This window comes from Lethenteron reissneri, chromosome 13 (genome assembly GCF_015708825.2).
Source record: "Lethenteron reissneri isolate LAM-NWPU_2019-01 chromosome 13, ASM1570882v1, whole genome shotgun sequence".
NCBI classification, from domain to species: domain Eukaryota; kingdom Metazoa; phylum Chordata; class Hyperoartia; order Petromyzontiformes; family Petromyzontidae; genus Lethenteron; species Lethenteron reissneri.
The window spans coordinates 5,803,820-5,826,591 of NC_083791.1; the positions used below are offsets into that span (position 1 = coordinate 5,803,820).

At 45.8% G+C, this 22,772-nt stretch overlaps 1 protein-coding gene across 1 annotated transcript in view; it reads right to left on the minus strand.

Annotated features, from left to right (window-relative positions):
• Positions 1-11,320: 11,320 nt before the first annotated feature.
• The window catches only part of LOC133342035 (myelin protein P0-like), a 37,806-nt gene continuing 26,354 nt past the window's right edge, over positions 11,321-22,772 (minus strand). The window contains exons 4-7 of the mRNA XM_061550919.1: positions 22,512-22,728; positions 21,785-21,917; positions 20,872-20,992; positions 11,321-13,787 (exon numbers count right to left, since the gene is read on the minus strand). Coding sequence (XP_061406903.1) covers positions 20,896-20,992; positions 21,785-21,917; positions 22,512-22,728 — 447 coding nt within the window. The 3' untranslated portion in view covers positions 11,321-13,787; positions 20,872-20,895. The remainder of the gene's footprint in view (positions 13,788-20,871; positions 20,993-21,784; positions 21,918-22,511; positions 22,729-22,772) is intronic.

A 22,772-nucleotide genomic window follows, 5' to 3' on the forward strand; every position in this document is an offset into this window, starting at 1 on the left:
CTTAGAATGCCCCCCCCCCCCGCCTCCACATTCGCAGCCCTGACTCTTTACCTAAAAAAACTCTATTTTTTCATTCGCCTGTTACTGAACGGATCTCTGAGCTGCGATCCACGCTTCAGGGTTGCTGCCTTCGGGCAAATGAAAATTGTGCGCGTTACAAATGAGCATGAGTAGTATTAGATTTCAAATCGGGTCCATCTTTTTAAAACGCCCTGTACTATTATGAGGTGCCAGCGTCATTTCACACCAATCCTGACCGCTATTACGCCCTCTCGTGGCCTGGCTGCGCTCGATGGCAAGCATCGATCTGCCAAATGGACAAAACGCCTCGTTGCAACATCTCTCCGTTCCTTCAGATAAAAAAAAAACGTGGTTTTTTACACATTCTGGGAGTGTGTGTAATTTCAGCAGCATTAACTCAACACAAGCACATTCGTCGAAATGGGTCTCGTCAATGCAGAGTTGTGACTATGAGACATCTCCTTTATCAGTGGCAAAATATAGTAGTAGGTTTTTACCTTTCACCTGGTACAAAAACTGACACCTTTATACAAGGCATCATGTTTGCAATAACCACAACACAAGCAGTCAAAATGCCAACAAAAAAAAGAAACAACTCTGATGATGATAATGATATGCACTGCCCTTGAAGTTGATTGGTCCACACCCGAGACAGCTTTTCTTAGAGCCTAGTCTCCATTGGTGTTGGACCAGATGACGCCAAAAGGCGCACAACTCAAAGACAGCGCACTATCAGAGTTGTTTCTTTTTGTTTGCATTTTGACTGCTTGTGTTGTGGTTATTGCAAACATGATGCCTTGTATAAAGGTGTCAGTTTTTGTACCAGTTGAAAGGGTAAAAACCTACTACAGAGTTGTGACTGTTGACGACGATACACAACTCTGCTGATGATACACTGAATGTTGAAGGCGATCCACAATTTGATTGAGTTGGACCAGTGCTACTGAAATGATGCGCTCTTAGAAGGCAGTGTGGTTGATATCGTTATTATGAATCAGCGTGCTCACCCAGGAAAGCCTCACTGTTTTTCATTGCTTTAATTCCTAAAAGATAAACTATTAAACGCATTTTATTTTATATTCTTGGTTCTTTCGGTAAAGTCACGTAGAATGGAAATAATAAAATAATATAAATATTAAACAATAATATTGTTTTATATTTATTATTATTTTATTAATAAAATAATATAAATATTAAACAATAATATTGTTAAATATTTATTCTTATTTTTATTATTATTTTATTAATAAGATTGTTTTATATTTATTTTATTATTTCCCTTCTACGTGACTTTACCGAAAGAACCAAGAATAAGAATCCCTGCAGTCACGAAAGCTTTAAATCAAATCGTATTTTCTTTTCTTTTTCCAGGTAAGGCCTACTAAGCTATATAGATCTTTTTTTCAGAAGCGCCCACAAATGATAGCTAGACGAAGTGGCTTATCACGTGGAAATGTATAGCAGTCAAATACTCTAACCGCGTGATGTTGATTCTACATGTGGAGGAAAACAACCGGGGGACCCGAAGAAAAATCCACGCGACTCCAAATATACAGCAGGCGTCAGGGTCGGGTTGGAACCCACGACTTCCTGTAGACCAGGCGAGGCAGTTCACATCTCGCCTCCGTGGCAAGTTGTGAACATTTCAAAAGGGTCCTGAGAAGTTTTCTCAGCCTGGGGCGATGTTGTTGCTGTGCAAGGGGGCCGTCCATAAATGACGTCACGCGATTTTGGACGATTTTTGACCCCCCCCCCCTTCGTCACACAGCGTCACAAAAAGTCAGACCCCCCCCCCCCTCATATATGACGTCACAAAGCTCTGTCTCCCCCCCCCCAAAAAAAAAAAACATGCTTCAAATCGCTTTAAACTATTGTCATTGTAGTGCGTAATTAATGTGGCGATGCACTCTGTTGTAGGATAAACCATTTAATTAAGAGTTTATTTATTTAAGTAGAACGTGTTGTCTATCTATATATATAAAATCGTTCATGTCTGTCTGTCTGTGTGTGTGTGTGTGGACTTTGGCCCATACGCACTTTCATTGGACGGCGGTTGCCCCTGGCAACGGCTAGCCACGCCTTCGCCGCTTTCATTGGACCTGGCAACGGCTAGCCACGCCTTCGCCAAGGGCTGCAGTTTCATTGGACGGCGGTTGCCCCTGCCAACGGCTAGCCACGCCTTCGCCACTTTCATAAGCTCCGTATTTAATTAAATAATAGCCATTACACAGTATTGTTGGAGCGCTAGGGGGGGGGGGGGGGGGAAGGAACGCCACCCGTACCCTGCCTTTTCCAAGCCGACAATTTTAGGCGAGGCCGCAGGCTTTGCACGCTACTAGGCCTCGACACCCACCACGCCACTCTGAGGTAAATTCATCAAAGTTTTTCCTACTCTTCACTACACCCCCACCACAATGTGTGCTATTAATATTACTTTTAAACCCAACGCGCCAACAATCGATTACTTTAATGTTCACTGTACAAATACTCATTAAGCTGGGTGAGCGTACTGCCAGTCTATCATGTACACTGTAGCCTGCTTATTAAGCTCGGTGAGCGTACTGCCACTCTATCATGTACACTCTAGCCTGCTTATGAAGCTGAGTGCGTGTACTGGCAGTCTATAATGTGGACTCTTGCCTGGTTATTATAATCGATTCTTTATATGTTCTTTGTACAAACAGTCATTAAGCTGCTTGAGCGACCCCAGTTCGATTCCAACTCACGCCCACCACCGCTGACGATTATTTGAAACGGACCTGGCCCTCCCCTAGGTCCACTCAGCCTCAAAAGCGTAACTGCTGTCGTGTGTGAACATCGTCACTGGGGAGACAAAGGCGGCGGGGCATCGTGGATCCAAGTCCCGGGCGAAGCCGGGTCATGTGTATGTGTGTTTGTGTTTATGTGTATGTCTGTGTGTCTCTATGTATGTGTGTATGTATGTGTATGTATGTGTTTGTGTGTATGTGTGTGTGTATGTATGTGGGTTTTTTTTATGTCTTTATGTGTATGTCTGCGTGTCTCTATGTATGTGTGTATGTACGTGTGTGCATGTGTTTGTGTGTATGTATGTGTGTGTCTATGTATGTGTGTGTATGTGTTTCTGTGTATGTATGTGTGTGTATGTATGTGTGTTACGTGTCTGTCTGTGTGTCTGCATGTATGTGTGTGTATTGTGTATGTGTTTGTGTGCATGTATGTGTGTGTTTGTGTGTATGTGTATGTCTGTGTGTTTGTATGTGTGTGTATGTGTGTGTATGTGTTTGTGTGTATGTGTGTGTATGTATGTGTGTGTATGTGTTTGTATGTGTTTGTGTGTTTACGCTCGCATTACACAAATGTGTTGCTGGTCTAAGGCGTTCCTCGCACAGCATTGCCGCTTTATTATTTCAGTCGTTTACTGCCTTACGCACCCTGAAAGTCGTGTGTGTCTGCAGCAAGCGCGTGTATGTGTACCTATGGACGCGCGCGCGTGTGTTGTGTAGGGGGAACGGTAGTGTAGTGCTTAGCGTGCTGTCTGTGTCTGTGTGTGTGTCTGTGTGTGTGTCTGTGTGTGTGCGTGTGTGGTGTGTGGGGAGCGGTAGTGTAGTGCTTAGCGTGCTGTCTGTGTGTCTGTGTGTGTGTGTGTCTGTCTGTGTCTGTCTGTGTGTGTCTGCGTGTGTCTGTGTGTGTGTCTGTGCGTGTGTGGTGTGTGAGGAGCGGTGGGTGTAGTGCTTAACGCTACGCTGCGCTACCAACCCGGCGAACCGAGTTCGATTTCCGCTCATGGCCACCACCGGTGACGATTATTTGAACCTCCCCTAGGTCGACTCAGCCTCAAACGAGTAACTGGTGTGGCGTATTAACATCGGCACTTGGGAGACAAAGGCGGCCGGGCGTGGTGGATCCAAGTCCCGGGCGAAGCCGGGTAGTACAGCTAGTATTTATTTAAAGTTGCGCATTTTGATGTGACGTCACATTTCTCAAACTCCTCGTCACACATCGTCACAAATGTCTGACCCCCCCCCCCTAGGTGCGTGACGTCATTTATGGACGGCCCCTCATCCGAATTGAGTTATTTTCAGGTATTATTTTTTATATATCTGTTTGACTATAGGAATCATTGGCCAATGACAATTACATTGTGTTTTTTTTGCTCTGCGAAGATACTCAGGGGGAGAAAATACAAACGACGCAGAAACGTGACCAAGTCAGGAATAGAACCCATGGCCATCTCGTTGTGAGGCACACGTGTTATACCACTGCACCACGCTGTCACCACAATATGATTGATTACTTTATTTTAGGCAAGAGATATTCGTATAATGCAATGTTTTCATTTGATTTATTGACCAACAACCCCCCCCCTCCGCCCTTGCCGTATGTATATTTTGAAGATACGTTGCATTGTTGGTATGTATGAAAAATGGAAAATGAAGTCACAAAATCCCTCTGTGGATTAAACACCCCTGCAACAGACACCTCCAATAATGTCCCGCAAATCTCTAAGCAAATCACAGCACGTACATTTTGTAGCATGTGTACTATTGGAGTGTACCATTCCTTATAACAGACACTTGACAAAAACAATCTCCTGATCAATGACTTGTACCTTTTGTTAGAAAGATCGCTATTTTTATTGTTTTAATAATTATAATACAGTACAATGCCTACATGGGAAGGCTGAGCTTTTTGGTAATCATGCCGCATAGAGGAACAGCGCAATACGCACCATTACAATATTAGCTTGTAATGGGCTGCATCACTTAGGCTTCATTGTGTTTGGGTGGCCCTCATACCGGCTGCAGTCCCACAAATTCCAAACACAGAGGGCTTGTTTTTTAAATGTACCACTGATTTTTATAAGGTAATAATTTTTTTGTACCTTAACGATTCAAGCGAGTGCAAATCACATAAGGCAGGAATTCCAAGCGTAAAGACTGTCTTACCAAACATAAGTGAAAACAATTAGGCCTTTAGTACAGTCCCCAGTGAACATGAATATGGTGGGCAATCGTTGGTCCGAGGGTTCCATCTCCATGCCAACGTTCGCCCAACGTTGGCATGTTTACCGTGGTTAATGTCAGGGGCAGTCCGAGACGAGCTGCCAGCAACTGGCGCATGAGACGAACCAATCGGCGCCCCCCAAACCCCAAGGGCAGATCTAGGCTGAGATTTTTGGTAAACTGGGAAACATTTTGCCCCCTTGTTTTCCATTTAATGTTTTTGTAAGCGTTTTTTATTTTTAAAAACAGAGGCGTAATTATTCGGATTGTCCGTCCATCCGTCTGTCGAACCAATACATCCTCAGACATGTTGACAAAATGAATTACAATTCGCATTCCTTCTGTAAGCGCACGGGAATTTGAATAATGACATCTTCGTTATTTTATTTGGATTTGAATTTGGATTTTGTTCCTTGAAATTGCGCCCCACTTAGTTCGCTCATATGGACGGGCCGCCCCTGGTTAATGTATTATGACTGCACCTTGCTCTGGGTCTTTAATCCAGAGGGCTTTCACGCTTAGACCAATTCGCTCTTGAGACCACTTCTTTCGGTCCCTTGGGCGCTTGCAATAAAGGTTTTCCAACATTATTTATTTATTTCTTCCCAAAATACCCAGCAAATTAAGCAGAGGTTACTTAACCACTCTTCCCAGCAGCGTTAGGCAATTATACGTCATCCCATACGCCAGGTCACACATGCACACTGTCGATACAGAGCATAGATTAAGCGTAGCATTCATGCAATATGCAATGGTTATTCCTTGTGCTGATTATCTTGCAATTTTATGCATATATTTTTTTGGTAACAACTAGTGCACATTTGCATAACGGTAGTTGCATTCAAGTGACAATGACACCCACCGACCAGCTCACAACGCGTACACAGACCATCGTTCATAATGACGGGTTGTTTTTTTTTTTGTTCAAATTGATTTTCTACGTCCATGGTGAGGATTACGCAGAGGGCTCGAGAGAGAGATGCGCGTTCATTCGCCGGGTCAAATGAAGCCACGGACGAGAGGGAAGGGAGTGCGTTTTCCAGCGTGATGCTTCATTTCAGTCCGAACTCTTACCCGCTACGGACTAATTGTAGAGTCACTCATCGCTCGGAGTTCAACGGGGTAAACCCCAGCTCAAGAGCAAGCATGGCCCACTGGGGCCTTCGCCACTCACCCCATCCCCACCGCCTCACTTCGCTTTAGGGATGCCCAGATAGTCAAGGAGATTTACTTTGCCGTGCTCCTGCTGACCCAACAACGACTCCCAAGGCTTACAGCACCTTTCCTCTTCTGTCCTAATGCCCCAAAGTTCAACGTGAACAGCTCATCGCTCACGTCCTACGGCCTAAAGTGGTTATTATTAATTTTAGATTTGAAGCTTTCGTGTCTTAGTTTTTTCGGTAAAGTCACGTAGGTAAAAAATGAAATTAAAATTAATAAAAATAAAATGATAAAAGTCACGACGTTTCGGAGGCAACACAAGTCTCCGTCATCAGGTGGGACCGTCACAGCCAGATTTGCTGCATCAAGTGAGGACGGAGACTTGTGTTGCCTCCGAAACGTCGTGACTTTTATTTTATTTTTATTAATTTTAATTTCATTTTTTACCTACGTGAATTTACCGAAAAAACTAAGAGTATGGTTATAATTAGCCCGTAGATCCCACTCAGTTGGCCCAGGAGCTCCCTACTTCGATATAAAGGCCCCTTGCATTCAAACCTTCGTCATGATCATCATCATCATCATCGTAAGCCACGGCCTCTGCCCAAAGGCTCGTTAATTGGGACTCTCTTGGCTGCACCCATTTGACCCCCTTCCAGTTGGAGATCCAAATCTCGAGGAATTCTGGTGTCGAGTCAGGTAGGAAGAGGCATCAGGTCACGTGGACTGGGCGCCCGTACTTTATTTAAAGTGGACAAAAGAGAAGGCGGTGATTACTGCACGGCTGAAATGCAATTGTCAGGTTCATGGAAAGCAGCCGAAATCAATGGTAACTTTGATTTGTGTTATATTCAAGAGCAATGCTATTTTATCACAAGCGTAGATGTATGCAAGGCAGTTCTATTGAGATCGTTACAGCTCGTTCGCATAGGCAGTCCTGGGCCATGGGTTACATACATCAATGTTACAGAAACGATTGTTCTGTTAACGGCAGCTTGACTGTGTTTTTATTTTATTTAAACATGGTTAACTTTAGCATCCTAAAGTTACTGAAGTCAGGCATTAATGCTGTTTCTATTGCATGCAAAAATATTATTCAGTATTATTCAGTTCAGTTGAACCTGTTACTGTCTTGTCTTAGATATCAAGCAAGTCATACAATGTCAGACCTATTGTATACATTTTGAATACACCAATGTTATCTGTTATGGAGCCACTTAATTCAAACTGGAATTAATTTAAGATATCTGTAAAAGACATCTACTTCATAGACGCACGCTATTTAAAATGTACAGTTTTCATGGGAAGGGTGTTGTGAGCTATTTTGTAGGCACTCATACTGTATTGCAAATATAGCCTCGACAAATTGAAACCTTAAAACAAATTGGCAACTCAAAAGGTCCTTCGGGGGTTAGTTCAATGAAAATGGGCAACATTTGCCCATGTCATTTCACTGTAGCCATGTCGATTCACGACTCTGCTTGTCACAGCAACTCAAATGAAAAAGGCTGCCACGCTTAACAGCCGAACAACTTTTTGCTGTCAAAAGAAAATCAGTTGCCCACCTGCATGGTCATGCGGCTAAGGGTTGATTGCCAAGCCTCTATTTACATGTTCGTGGAAATAAATAAAAACAGGTGAGTTACCGTATTCTCCTGCTTATAAGACGCCCCTATGATGGGCATCAGTGAAAAATAGCTTTGTAGCTCATCGGATTCGTCCAGTATAAATAAATACAATATTCTGATTATTTAATCCTGGTATTTAAAAATCAAACGTTTGGGGTGCGTCTTAGGATGCAGTGTCACGAGGGTTTATGTAACTTTATTAACAACGGTCACAAGTTTTGTGTGCGTCTTTCCGGAGCACCTTATACTCCGGAGAATACGGTAACATTCGTATTCCCAAAACAATCCCTTCATGTTCCTGGGTTTTCTAGCTCGGAGTTTGGGATCGGAAAGTATCGGTTAATATTAATGTACCCCTGAGCTCTCTGTTCAAACTCTCCTTGCAGACTCGTGAATGCGGAGCGATGATGTTGTTGTCCGCTTCAACCTGCATCGCTGGGGTCGTGATTTGTGATTTTTTTTTAAATGAAGTCATGATCAGGTGTCGGCAGATTACACGGGTACTGCTTGGAAGCACTGGATTAATTTCGATTTCTACTGGTGCAAATACATGTTTCTTATTGTATACCTATGTGTACATACACACACATACACACATCCACACGTATTACGTACACACGTCGTTACGTGCATGTTATTAGGACAACACAGTGTTTATTTGTTGCATGTGACTATCCCCGTCGTGATTCATTCCTTTACGAATGAAAAGAAACGAGCACTCGTGTTTGGTTGCCAATGCTAATGAGTCAAATGCATTCTCTTTACTGAGGTTACGTATACCATGGCAATGTGTTTAGCGTGTTCTATGCTAACGTTATTACTGGCTGCAGATTCAGAGCGGAGACGCTTTGTTTGCATCGTTATTAATCCCTTTGATAGTGGAACTAAAAAAAACCCACCCTTTTGCAACGAACTGCCCTTGCACGAGACATGATGGAACTCCTAACAATATCGCAGCAAAACTGGTATTTTTTCTATTTTCTATTTTTTTCACCTGCCCTGAGAAGGAAGTTCAAGATTTGCAGAACCAGGCGTTTCTTCTCTTCAGTTCGAGCATCACGCACCGACTGGATTTGGGAAAATCAGACTCATTGCGCGTTGAGAATTCCTCGGTGACCTCTGAGAGGTCAAATCACGTTCAAGGCTCTCGCGAGACGCTGCGTCGCCAGCAAACTCCACGGGGTTTGCCGACTCGGCTCCCTGCCATCTGCCACCGAAACTACGCGGCCACCTACATAGTGTCTAAGTATCAAAGATCAAAGATCCCCCGTATAGCTATAACAGACTGTAGGGGCAAGTGCTGTTAGCGAGCACCTATGAAGGCCAGAACGGTACACGAGGGGGTGGGTGGCCAGCACCACGCCCGACCGCCTTTGTCTCCCTAGCGACGATGTTTACACACCGCACCAGGTACTCATTTGAGGCTGAGTCGACCTAGGGGAGGCCCAGGACCGGTTCAGATAATCGTCACTGGTGTTTGCCGTGAGCGGGAATCGAACCCGTGTCGCCAAGTTCGTAGTGCAGCGCGCTAACCGCTACACTACCGCTCCCCCTTGTCTATATATACACACACACACAAGAACGTGATTGACGTTTGGGTGTCTGTTCCACCAGAAGAGGTGTGGCTATTGGGACCAAGAGGGGGGTGGGGGAGGGGGGGCTGTGGGGGAATGATGGAGCAGGCTGGGTCACAGACGTGCAAAGGGCAAGGTTATGGGGAAGGTGTGTGAATTGAAGCCCATGCAAAGCCATGGGCTGCCTCACGTCATATACACGTACGTAGATTTCGATTTAAAGCTTTCATGACTGCAGGGATTCATCTTCTTGGTTCTTTCGGTAAAGTCACGTAGAAGGGAAATAATAAAATAATAAAAATAAAACATAATAAAATAATTCTCACGACGTTTCGGCCACAACGCAAGCAGCCGTCCTCAGGTGAAGACCGACAGATCTGGTCTTGTTGTGGCCGAAACGTCGTGAGAATTATTTTATTATGTTTTATTTTTATTATTTTATTATTTCCCTTCTACGTGACTTCACCGAAAGAACCAAGAAGACACGTACACAGAGTACCAACGGAGCATTGCAAGTCCATTAAAACGTTGCCCTTTTGTGACTGCCGCGACCACGTGAGCGGATAACTGTTGCACGGGCAGTGTTAATCAGCGATTTTGGTGTTCCATTGCCCACGACAGATGTCACTCCGATTCGAATGAATCGGAGTGACATCTTGGTGTTCCATTGCTGGCTCAGCAGTGGAGCTGGTCAAATAACAAGTATAACCCGTAAAAACAAAGTTTTTCACTATAAATCCTTTATATGTGTGGCGGCTAAAGTCCTCTCGTCCTCTGGCTTGAGATGGCTGCCACCTATGGGTCAGATGATTGCATGGCAGCATTAAGCAATTGGTAATTAAATATTATATTTTTGTCCTAAAAAGTGTAAAATTTTGGAAAAAAATTTCACGAACATGCATTGTCACGCACAACGAGTCTGTGTGCAAAATGTCAGCTCGATTGGATCACAAGAAGTGGGTTAAAAAACGACCGAAAGATTTGCACGGTCCTAAGCAAGCAAGCAAGCAACTGAACTTAATATAAAGGATTTAAAAAGGACTAAATCTCGGTGGTTGATTTCGTTTTGGGAATGGAGCGGGTCGTTTGAAGCGCGCGCATTTGGATGCACAATCTGCGAAGCCAGAGAGGGCTCAAACATTACCGGAGTACTTTGTCGGGACGTTGCGTTCCGAATTTGCACGTGAACAGTTTTGGGTGGAGTTTTTATCAACTCCGCGTCGGGAAGATTCCGCGCAGTCTGTAGAACTCTCGCGATTCCAGAAGCGCACTTTGAAACGCACGATATGCAGCCATTGCCCGCCTCCTACGGCGCGAACGAGATTCGAGCGCGGCGGTTAAACTTTTTTGTCAGCAAAAAGATTTCCATCCAGAGTAAGGTGGAAGGCGCAACAGCAAGAAGGCGCGTGCTTGAGCAGCAGAGGAGGAGACGCGACACTTGGGCGAATGTGCCCACATGAGGAAGCGCATTCGCCGCACTCAAAACTCGTTGGTGCCATGAAGGCGACGGCCACATTTCATCCAGAAGCGGATTGTTCTAAAAAAAAAAATCTAGATCGCCGCTAATCCAAAAAATTTGAAGGTGCGCACACACAAAATGCAACGGTCGGCCTGACGACACATTTTTCCTGATGTAAATTTGAAGCTGAATAGAATCTAAACAAGTGGTCAACTTTCGTTACTTTTCACGCTCGCGCCAAAAGAAATGTAAAGTAAACGTGGGGACAACAAGGGTCAAAGTAGCACAGAACATACGGATATATATAAATATGAATTACAAATCTTGATTTGAAGCTTTCGTGACTGCAGGAATCCGTACTCTGTGTTTCTTTCGGTAAAGTCACGTAGGTACCTATGTGACTTTACCTACGTGACTTTACCGAAAGAACCAAAGAGTATGAATTACAAATGTATGCACACATATCACAGCATACTTGTTATATGCAGCATCCAAAGATAATTTTGTATTTCGATGTTGACAAAAAAGCAAACGACATCGGTTATATACTGTATACACACAGACACACACAACAGAGTTCTGACGCATATTGTTGCTAGATGGTGAATGGGGGGCATTGCAGTCTGGATTATACAGATGCTGAACGAGATCATTCGGCCGGCGTCATGCCCACCGTTCTCGCCACTCATTCGGAAGCAATTTTATGTCACAAACACAAAAACCCCAACGGAGAACTCCGAGGCATTCATTGATTGTGCACACCGAGCCCCGTTCGTGTGTACGTGCGTGTACGTGCGTATGTACGCGTGTGTACGTGCGTGTACGTGCGTATGTACGCGTGTGTACGTGCGCGTGCGTGTATGTACATGCGTTGTATGTACGTGCGTATGTACGCGCGTGTACGTGCGCGTGTGTACGTGAGCATTACACACGCGCACGTGCGTGTATGTGTGTGTGTACGTGTGCGGCGTTGCGGGTTTCTCGACCGTCAAGCGAGCCAAGAGGCTCCACGTCGCTCACAACAGAAGGGGCACGCGGGGCTCTGAAGGTCTGTGGAGTAAAAAGATTAAGAAACAAGAAAAGCTGCTGCTGCTGCTGATGATGACGACGACGCCGATGAGATTGAGCTCCGGTAGGATGACGGGTGGGCATTCGCATGCAACGCGCAAGGTCGTCTACACGGCAGTCAATTTGACTCAAGTAAAAACATTTTTGTTAAAACCATCAAATGATTTTCATGTTTTTTTTTTCTTTCAGCTTTTTTTTTTAAACTGCCAAAGCGCCACTTGATTCAATTTCAAATTGGAAGTCTTGTCCATCACCGGAATTGCGTTACCAGCAAACAAGATTCCTGACAAGGAAACAGCGCAGTGCAACAGGCGAGGCGCTAGAGGCCCATCCACAGCGCCAATGTCTCTCAACTTCACCTCCTGGCCCTCCACTCGCGTCCACAACGCGGGCCTTGTAACCTTTTCCCTTGTCCCCGATACATTTACAGTGTCCTAAAATTGGGGGGGGGGGGGGCATAGGCATCATTGAGTGCAAACATGAATCTACAAACGAGGCCTGTTTTGTGCAAATCGTGCAAGCAAATGAGGCCAAGGCCAGCGCATTTGATTTTGTCCCAAAGCAGGAAACCAGGGCTTTTAAGCCAAGGATCCTAAGAGATTTTGGGATCTGTATCTTGAAATGGGAAAACGGCTTCACAGAAATCCTCGATCAATCGGGTCCACTGCGGCCATCGCGGAGACAAATCGATGTCTCCAACGTCACCCTGCCCGGGGCCGACAAAATGGGATGCTCCAAACCATGATGGCCCGCCCCACGTGTGAGCAGAGATCAGGTACGACACAACGGGCTGCTGCAGCTCCTACAGGTGTGGCAGTTTATACTGGTAGGAACCTCCTGGTTACACCAGCCCACAGGGGATTATTCTGTCCGTCCGTCCGTCGTGCATCCAAAAATGGGAGGGGTGGGGCTGGGTGGAGAGGGGAGGGTGGGGAGGGGCTGGGTGGGGGGTTGAAGGGGTGGGGCTGGGTGGGGAGGGGCTGGTCACCCCGCGGTGCCCTTATAAAACTCAACGTTTAACCTACTCACACCGGCTTGTGCCCGCCCTCACAGTCGGCCATATTTGCGTAATACACCACGCCGCCGTTGACCCTGGCCATTGACCGAGCAACCGAACGTTCCTACCAGCTCCCTCCGCAGGAATGTGTTCTGTGGGTCATTCCATTGCACGCAGTGGCGGGGTGGGTGTGTGGATGGGGGAGGGGGGTTATGAAAATTCCCTTTCACGTGAGCATCCACATATTAAAGTATGGTTAAGTGCGAGTATAACCTGCGGAGGGCATTGATAAGTTTGTAAAAAAATGTGAATTATTTGACGATATACAGCATGTGTATATGTATGTGCATATATACACACACATATGTAAGTGTGTGTGTGTGGGTATATATATATAAATGACATTGATAATCATGTATGTTTTTCAGAATTTGGCAGTTTTTCGATTTCAGTGCATGTAAGCATACATTAGATTTCATAGTGCATGTCAACCGCTAAATTTACATTACAGTATTAGTTCAATATAGAACCGTTATAGAATAGCTAGCCCTAATATATATGTGTCATATAATTATATTTTATGTACAGTATACGTATAGAAAATGTATGAAGTGCAATGAATTATTTTATGCATTGAGTGATTTGTTTCAGAGATTTCTCAAGTAAAATTTGCCTCAGATCCCCGTTCGAAAAGCGCGTAGAAGCAGCATTGCACTAATTGCTTTATATCTCACACAGTTTAGCACTTCATGCAAAGTTTTTTTGTTTAATGTTTCCTTGGTTGTATAAGCCGTGACGTCGCGGGTCGTCTTCTGGGTGCCATCGCTTGACCTTTGCTTGACCTTTGCTTGACCAGTAGACCGTCCCCCGACACAGTCTTCAAGGCCTCCTGCACTGTTTCGTGGCGACAGCAACAACAGGAAGGGCTATCATTGGCACGGCCACATCACTCGTTTAAATGTGCACGCTGAAAATGCATTTATCTAGATTTGAAGTTTTCGTGACTGCAGGGATCCATACTCTTTGGTTCTTTCGGTAAAGTCACGTGGGTAGAAAATAAAATGAATTAAATCACGACGTTTCGATTGCAACACAAGCAATCATCATCAGGTGGGAAACCCACAGAAATTTTTTTTTTTGCTGAAATGGGAGAGAGAGTTGCCGTTATAAGAGGTTATTTTATACCTCCGTGACTTTACCGAAAGAACCAAAGAGTATGCATTTATTTATTATTCACAACTTACTCATCATCTCGAGATTGAAAACTCATTGCAGATTGATTACTCGTTGCTTTAGAATGGCTTTTTGTGTTGGCTTCGTTGTTCTTCCGCCCTGCACCTGCGATTAGCACGGTTCGCTACATACGGTGCGAAAAGAGTTCAACGTACATACACACGCGATAGATTTCTTGGGTGAGGCCCCATAATGATTTGAGGCCTTCCGCCACCAGACACAAGCAAGCAACATGAATTGTTTTGTGCACGACCATTCACCGTGCCAATTTAATACATATTTCTCAGTTCACCCATCGGGAAGTTGAAAAACGATTCCATTTGCTAAATTTGGTTGTGAGTATTGCTCTTTAACTCTTTAAAAAACTATACCGCGGCATTTTTAACACGCAACAGATTTCACACGGACAAGCGGGAAGGCAGCCAGAACCGGCACGGCCAACAATTGCCCAAGCTCTGTGGCCCTATATTTGGGACGTTTGTCCAACTACATTTAATGAGTGTTCAGACACGCGGCAGGATACCGGAATACCTGGAGAAAACGAATGCACGCAGAATGGGGGAGGGGGGGGGGGGCTCACACAAAATCCTGTACAGAAGGAAATCAATCCGCTTGCTGTACTGCCATACCCTAGTGAGCCGGGAGATGACAACTTTGGAGTCCACTGGTGGGCAGTGCCATGAATTTGTGTGATCTGCACAACGTCCAAAGTGCTGGATTTACAGACTCATATCATCTGTTCCACTCTTGTAACTCTTGAGGTTGAGGGTTTCTAATTTAATCTCTGTTGGCTCACGCAGAACGACATGCTCAGGATGTCATCGTGCCAAAAACACGTTGATGGCACCACACCTCTGGACACTTTCTATCCCCTGCCAGAATCCGCAGCTGCTGGACAGTAAACATTTGCATACCTCTTCTTGGTTCTTTCGGTAAAGTCACGTAAATTCCTCTTGATATGCAAATTATTTTGTCAAGACGCTCTTCGCCCCTCCATCCCAGCATAAATAGTCGCTCCAAGCCTGGGGCGTGCCATTCAGACTCTGTCTCCTTGACAGACCTGTTCTCTACCTGAAGACGGCTGTTTGCGTTGTGGCCGAAACGTCGTGAGAATTATTTTATTATGTTTTATTTTTATTATTTTATTATTTTCCTTCTACGTGGCTTTACCGAAAGAACCAAGAAGATGAATCTCTGCAGTCACGAAAGCTTTAAATCGAAAAATTTGCATACCTATCAACCCCTAATCAGTGCCTACCTTAACACAGACCAAGTCAGACCTTATTGGTCACCCCGTGCCCTTATACATCTCAAAGTTCATCCTATAAAGTCCCATCACAAGAGAGAAACACAGACATTGTTTGGCCCTATTGAAACGGCTGTACGCAGTATGAACCTAAAAACTAAACTTCCCTGTACAAGAATACGGGGTAAATCGTATGGGTTGACAGTTACGCATTTGACCTCCACGATCTACTCGGAAGCGACTTGGTGTGGCCCCCATTGCGGACAAGATGCTTGAGGCAAGGCTTCGGTGGTACGGCCATGTGATGCGAAGTGAAGAGTCATCAGTGGCCAAGACTGCTGTGCGTATTGAGCCAGAGGGCCGCCGTCCACGCGGACGTCCGAAGAAGCGATGGATGGATCGAATAAAGGAAGACATGAAGACGATCAACGCATCCCTGGACCGAGCCAAATGGAGAAGACAATGCCGAAAAGCGGACCCTGCGCCACAGCGGGAACAACGCTAGGAAGAAGAAGATCTACTCGAACGGTGTCCCAGTCTGGCCTTCCCTTTGCTCGCCGAACTCACGGAGCATCTTCGAAATCAACTTCACAGTCGTTATTTGTTTCGCCTGATCACATCGACAACACTTACCGGCCTTGTTCTCTATTCGACGTCTGCAGCACTTATCCTGTCTGGCCACGAAATTCCTAGCATCCGTCTCAGACACCTGTGCCCCGACAACTTCTGTGCGAGCCGCTTAGTTTGGGGTCCAGCTCTCTGATCCGTGCGGCAACACAGATGACGCAGATGCTGCCGTTTCGAGCGTAGGCAGCCTGTCCATAACGACCGTGTTTTGAACAGGAGCTGTCTGCATTTCAGACAAAATCCATTTTCAGTTGTACGCATCGCTGGCTAGTTTGTGCTTACTGTCTTGATTATCAGTCAAACGCTCGGGAACACATTTCTGCAACAGACTGCCCGCCTTCAGCAGAAACAAGCTGCCATTTGTTTAATACGCCTCAATCCATAACCTCCGTCTAATGCCCTCATCAATTATTCCTCTCTTGCCTGCCGTGCTTCCTCCACTCTCTCTCTCTGCTCGACGATTTGTTCCCAGTGGGAGCCGCGATGTGAAACGAGATGCGAGCGTATTCGAGTTACTCGCCCGGGTAAAAAAAGGCACGGCTCATCAATAGAGCGACTGAACGATGCGGTCAGCAAATCAGAATGGATCGCGCTTAATGGTGTCGGTGAAAATTCAGCATCCACAACATAAATAGCACCCGCCTACCATAAAATTAAATAAATATAAAAATTAATATATTTTTTATTTATATTTCACTACCCACAGCCTTCTGGGAGAGCGTCGTGTTGTCAGCAACAGCGGTTCAAGACAAGAAAACGCAGGAGCGGTATCGACGATGGGTCAGAGATTCATGAAACGGGCCTACAGGCACGGCTATGCCTTGGTACTTCAAGTCTGTGCTTACAAAATCTCAAGAGCGCGCCTTTAAATTTTGCATATTGTTTGTCGGTGTTTATTAAAAAAAAGCACACATACAGTGCTTTTCAACACTTTTTTACTTTATTATTTCTCACGTCCGTGCTTGGTGGAGTTCTAGTTTTAATGGGCTACGCAATAGGATCAAGCTTTTTGTTATTCCAATAAAAACTCAAATTTTTATGTTTATTGCTTTTTTACCCTTCTATCTGGCAACAAAACTGACACCTTTTTTTACAAGGAGTCATGTTTGCATAGACCACAATACCTGCAGTCATAATGCAAACAAAAAACATAACTGTCCTTGAAGTAAAAAAATGTGTCAGTTTTGTTGCCAGATAGAAGGGTAAAAAAACAATTCTCATATTTTTTTACTGGCAAATGAGGTTCCAATGGTGTAAATGCTTACCCCGAACTCTCATACTTTGATGGTGCATTGTCTTTGAGTTGTGCGCCTTTTGGCGTCATCTGGTCCAACCCATGTGAGACTAGGCTCTAAGGAAAGCTGTCTCGGGTGTGGACCAATCAACTTCAAGGACAGTGCATACATTATCAGAGTTATGTTTTTTGTTTGCATTATGACTGCAGGTATTGTGGTCTATGCAAACATGACTCCTTGTAAAAAAGGTGTCAGTTTTGTTGCCAGATAGAAGGGTAAAAAAACAATTAGCATATTTTTTACTGGCCAATGAGATTCCAATTGGTTTTAATGTTTACTTTGGCAAATACAACTTCTCCAACTGGGTTCCACTGGTTCCTACACGACGCAATGTTTTCAGGTCTGCCAGCCTCCAACTGTTTACAACTGTGTACTGTACCAGCACAAAGCTTTCGGTTGTCGAATTTAATTCATGAAACAATCATCGCTTACGACCCTCTATCAATCCACTGCTGGATGAAGGTCTCCACCCCCCCCCCCCTCCCCACAATGTCAGTTTGATCATATTTCACTCCTCTGGTTAGTGGAGGATGCAGAAGAGGCGGATCCCAGGACCGACTCAGATTTCACTCACCCCACAATGCCACCAATCGTCCCATTCATTGCCAACGGAATAACAAAACCACTGCCTAAGTCCAGAGCCGGCCCAGCCACTAAGCGACCCTTGCAATTGCAAAGGGCCCCGTGGCCAGCAAAGGGCCCCCTAGAGTCACTGCTAGCTAGTGGGTGAAAAAAATCATACATCAAAGGGGCCTCCAACCAAATTTTTCTTAGGGCCCCCAAAGGTCTAGGGCCGGTCCTGCCTAAGTCCAACATCGGAGCTAGAGGTGACTTACTTTTAATGAGGTGAAGTGAAATTTCGATTTAAAGCTTTCGTGACTGCAGAGTCTGCCTTCTCGACAGACCTGTTCTCCACCTGAAGACGGCTGCTTGCGTTGTGGCCGAAACGTCGTGAGAATTATGTTATTATGTTTTATTTTTATTATTTTATTATTTTCCTTCTACGTGACTTTACCGAAAGAACCAAGAAGAAGGTGAAGTGAGTGATGAAGCGACCCCTTTCTTTGTAAGAGCACCCCATCACACAAATGCCACCTAATGCATGAATTAATTTTAAATGCGCGTGACGGTAATGTGCACAATTTATGCATAACGTGTACATTATAAATAAACCAGGAACACATTATCCATGACACTGATGGATGCCACTTAAAATGTTACGTGCATTTTGAAGTTGTGTAGGTGAGTTACTGTACGGTCTGTGGTGTATTGCTTCAAAAAAGTGCATTCATCAAGCCACGTACGGCGGAAACACAAGCATCACACAACATTGTGACTACCACACAATGCATTGCACAGCACGAACAGATTGAGTGTCATGTGATCGTCGTTGAAGACGAATGAGACATCTCAATGACTGCTTTGCAGTGAGGTGTGCTACACAAAATAAAATCGATAGTTGGGCCTACATCTTATAATTCGGAGTGATAATAGTTCTCTTCCGGAAGGCACATTTTGACATATCTTCTTTGGGTCTTTCGGTGAAGTCACGTAGATGGGTGGAAATAAAATAACAAAGAACTACGACGTTTCGATCGCAACGCAAGCGACGACGACCTATCTACGTGACTTTACCGAAATACCCAAATAATATGAATTCCTGCAGTCACGAACGCTTCAAATCTAGAATTACATTTGTAGAGTTACTACGTGCACAATTGTGCCGGTGAGTGTATACGCGTGTGTATAATGTGTCACTGTGCCAATGTGTCAATGAGTGTGTTATCCCCTACGGGAGTGTACGCCACTGAATGTGTGATCGCGAACTGCACTTGTCCCAAAAGTGAGTGAAGGCTACAAGGGGAACTTTGTCTTTGTGTGTAGGGGGGGGGAGGTGTAGTGGTTAGATGTCCCACTCACGGTCAACATTCAGGGGTCGAACATATTTTGACAAGTTGCTCAACATCGTCTTCTGGAAGACGGTTCTCCACAATGTGCGTGTGCGTTGGACTTCTTTCGCACCGTACGTAGCCAACCGTGCTAATCGCAGGCGCGGGGGGGGGGGGGGGGAGCAGCAACAAATGCCTCACCAGCCAAGGTGACAAAAAGACACCACCACCCAATCAGAAGAATCATCCATCTCTCGCCATGGCTCTCTATATAGTACGTCACGGCCTATGCAAAGCAACAGCAAAAAAAATTATGGCCCCAAAGTTCAGGGTGCGTCTTACTTTCCGGAGCGTCCAGAGAACAGAGTGACCGTTGAACTCGAGATCGGCTTCGACAGCAAGCTGGACAAATGCAACATATCCCGAAGTTTACTCCCTTCGGCCGAATCTTATACCCACATACGAAATCAGCTTAGAAGCTGGGCGATTGCGCAGGCTAAGAGGTCAACCATGTACCGTGACCCTAAATCTCGATTGAAAGCTTCTTTCGTGACTGCAGGGATTCATCTTCTTGGTTCTTACGGTAAAGTCACGTGGAAGGGAAGTAATAAAATAATAAAATAAAACATAATAAAATAATTATTACCGTGACCCTGTTTAAAGGGGGGGGGGCATGTAAAACTGAAGGTGGGCACGACAGTCAATGTTAAACGTTAAATAAACGAAAAATGCTAAACACAATGAGTAACGATGCGATCTGATTTTGTCTATCGTACACTCTAGGGTGCCACGGTGGTGAGATGTTAACTACCTCGCCTGGTATACAGAAGGCTGTGGGTTCGATCCCGACCCTGACACCTCCCCATGGTCGCGTGGATTTTTCTCCGTGACCTCCGGTTTTTCCCTCACACATTTAGAATCAACAAGCATTTCGAGTTTTTGGCTGCTATACATTTCCACACGATGATAAGCCACTTCGGTGAGCTACCATTTGTGGCCAGGTCGCTTCTGAAAAATAGCGGGCCTTACCTGGTAAACTATATATTTTTAGTTTAGTTTTAGTTCGCTGTAGCTCTCACACCCCGTGTATAGGAGGAATGACTGCCATGCCCAGCACTTGATTGTGCCCTTTATTAATGCTACCCCTATCCCCTCCCTTTGATGCTGCTAATCCTGCATAATGCGCGGGCATAATGACTTTAAACCCCTCGCCAAACCTCCTATGCATTTCACAAGTAGTACTAATCGCATATCTGCATTTCCCATAAATATGCTAAATTCCTCTTGATATGCAAATTATTTTGTCAAGGCGCTCTTCGCCCCTCCATCCCAGCTTAAATAGTCGCTCCAAGCCTGGGGCTTGTCATTCAGACTCTGTCTCCTCGACAGACCTGTTCTCCACCTGAGGACGGCTACTTGCGTTGTGGCCGAAACGTCGTGAGAATTATTTTATAATGTTTTATTTTTATTATTTTATTATTTTCATTCTACGTGACTTTACCGAAAGAACTAAGAAGATGTGCCAATGTGTTTTTTTATTTGATGCTATGCATCGAGCGGGGGGGGGGGGGGCCCAGCTCCCTCCAGCTCCCCCAGACGCTACGAGGTGTAGAGGGGGGGGGCAGCTCCCTCCAGCCCCCCCAGACGCTACGGGGGTGTGGAGGAGGGGGGGGGGGTAAGGGAAGTACCTGGCTGGGGCGCAGAAGAGTGCATCACGGGTTCGAAGCTTTCTCGACCTCCTCCTTGGAGTTGTTGATGCAGTTTTCCACGTTGTCATGCTGGGGGGATGAGTTGACCAAGCAGTCTTTCCTGGTGGCCACATACAGGGCAGTAACATCACACACGGAGGCGTAGCATCTCATCTGCATTTCGTTTACAATAAATGTTTCCTCCCTGACCTACCAGTGGGGCGGGGGGGAGGGGCGGGAGTGGCGGGGCTGGTGGGGCAGGTGGGGGAGTGTGCCCTAGGCCTCAGATTTTGAGAGGGCCTCAGTAAAAACAACAAGGGCTTCAATTTCGATTTAAAGCTTTCGTGACTGCAGGGATTCACCTTATTGGTTCTTTCGGTAAAGTCACGTAGAAGGGAAATAATAAAATAATAATAAAACATAATAAAATACAATTCTCACGACGTTTTGGCCACAACGTAAGCAGCCGTCCTCAGGTGAAGAACAGGTCTGTCGGAAAGACAGCGTCTGAATGAATGAGATTGTGCTCACGACTGTAAAAGTCACGTGCACCCGGTATTCAGACACTGTCTTTCTGACAGACCTGTTCTTCACCTGAGGACGGCTGCTTGCATTGTGGCCGAAACGTCGTGAGAATTGTATTTTATTGTTTATTTTTTATTATTTTATTATTTCCCTTCTACGTTACCTTACCGAAAAACCAAGAAGAACAAGGGCTTCATCTCGAATTTTCTTTCCCCCGAGCCTTCAAAAATCCTTTCGGCTCGCCTTGACAATGACGCCCCTCTCTGCCGTGAGAATATCCGTCCATCGTGCCGCCAACCAAAAGGCACGGCCGCTTTTGCGATATCAACGCGAGGTTGCACCCGCAGTCGCGGCGACGTTAGTTCGACCCGTTGCCTTGGGGCCTTACTTCTCCTTGTTGGCGTGCATCCTAATGGCGAATTTGACGACTTTCTTGATGATGACGATGAGGATGAGGAGGCCGGCAAGTCCACCCACCGAGGCGCCCACGATGAACATGATGCTCCGGTCCTTGGGCTCGACTTGGGAGGTGGGGACGCGGGCACGCCGCGGGAAAGCAGCACAAGGGGTCGAGCGGTTAGGCAAGCGACCGACCAGTCAACTCGTCCTTCCAACCAAGCAAGCGACTGATTAGTCAAACAACAACAACGGAGCAACCATTCACCCCAATCATCTACCCGGTTAGCCATCTCACCAGTTAGCCAACCAACCCACGTGTCCAACCAAACAACCGACTGCCGGATCAGTCAACCGACCAAACAACGGATAAGCCAAGCAACCAAATGATCACCACCGGGTCAGCCAATTAGTCAACCGACCAACTCATGGTCCAACGGACCGATCAGTCAACCAGGCAACTGCTGATTCAGTGAGAGCTGCAACTGACGACTGCCGAGTCTGGTGAAACGTAGCCAACCATGTTAACCGGAGGTGAATGTATGTATGTTGAACTTTTTTCGCACCGTACGTAGACAACCATGCCAATCGAAGGTGTGTATATTGAACTTCTTTCGCAACCGTACGTAGCCAACCGTGCAAATCGGATGTGCGGGGGAAGGACACGTTTCACCGGGGGGGGGGGGGGAGGATGGGAGGGTTCAGCGAGACACACATACTCTCCGAGACGACGTTGAGGTACAGCAGGGTGGACGCGATCTTGAGCTTGTCGTCGAGGTGCCGGGCCGTGCAGTTGTAGACGCCCGAGTCCTCGAAGCGCGTGTCGTAGAGCATGAGCGACGCGTCCTCCTTCGCTATCTCGCCCGTCCACTGCAGACGCCCGTGGAACTGCGACGCATGCGTGTACCACGCCTTGCCCGCCTTCATGGAGAAGAGCTGCGTCGTGGAACCCCGGGCACGGCGGCCGAGAAATCGGAGCG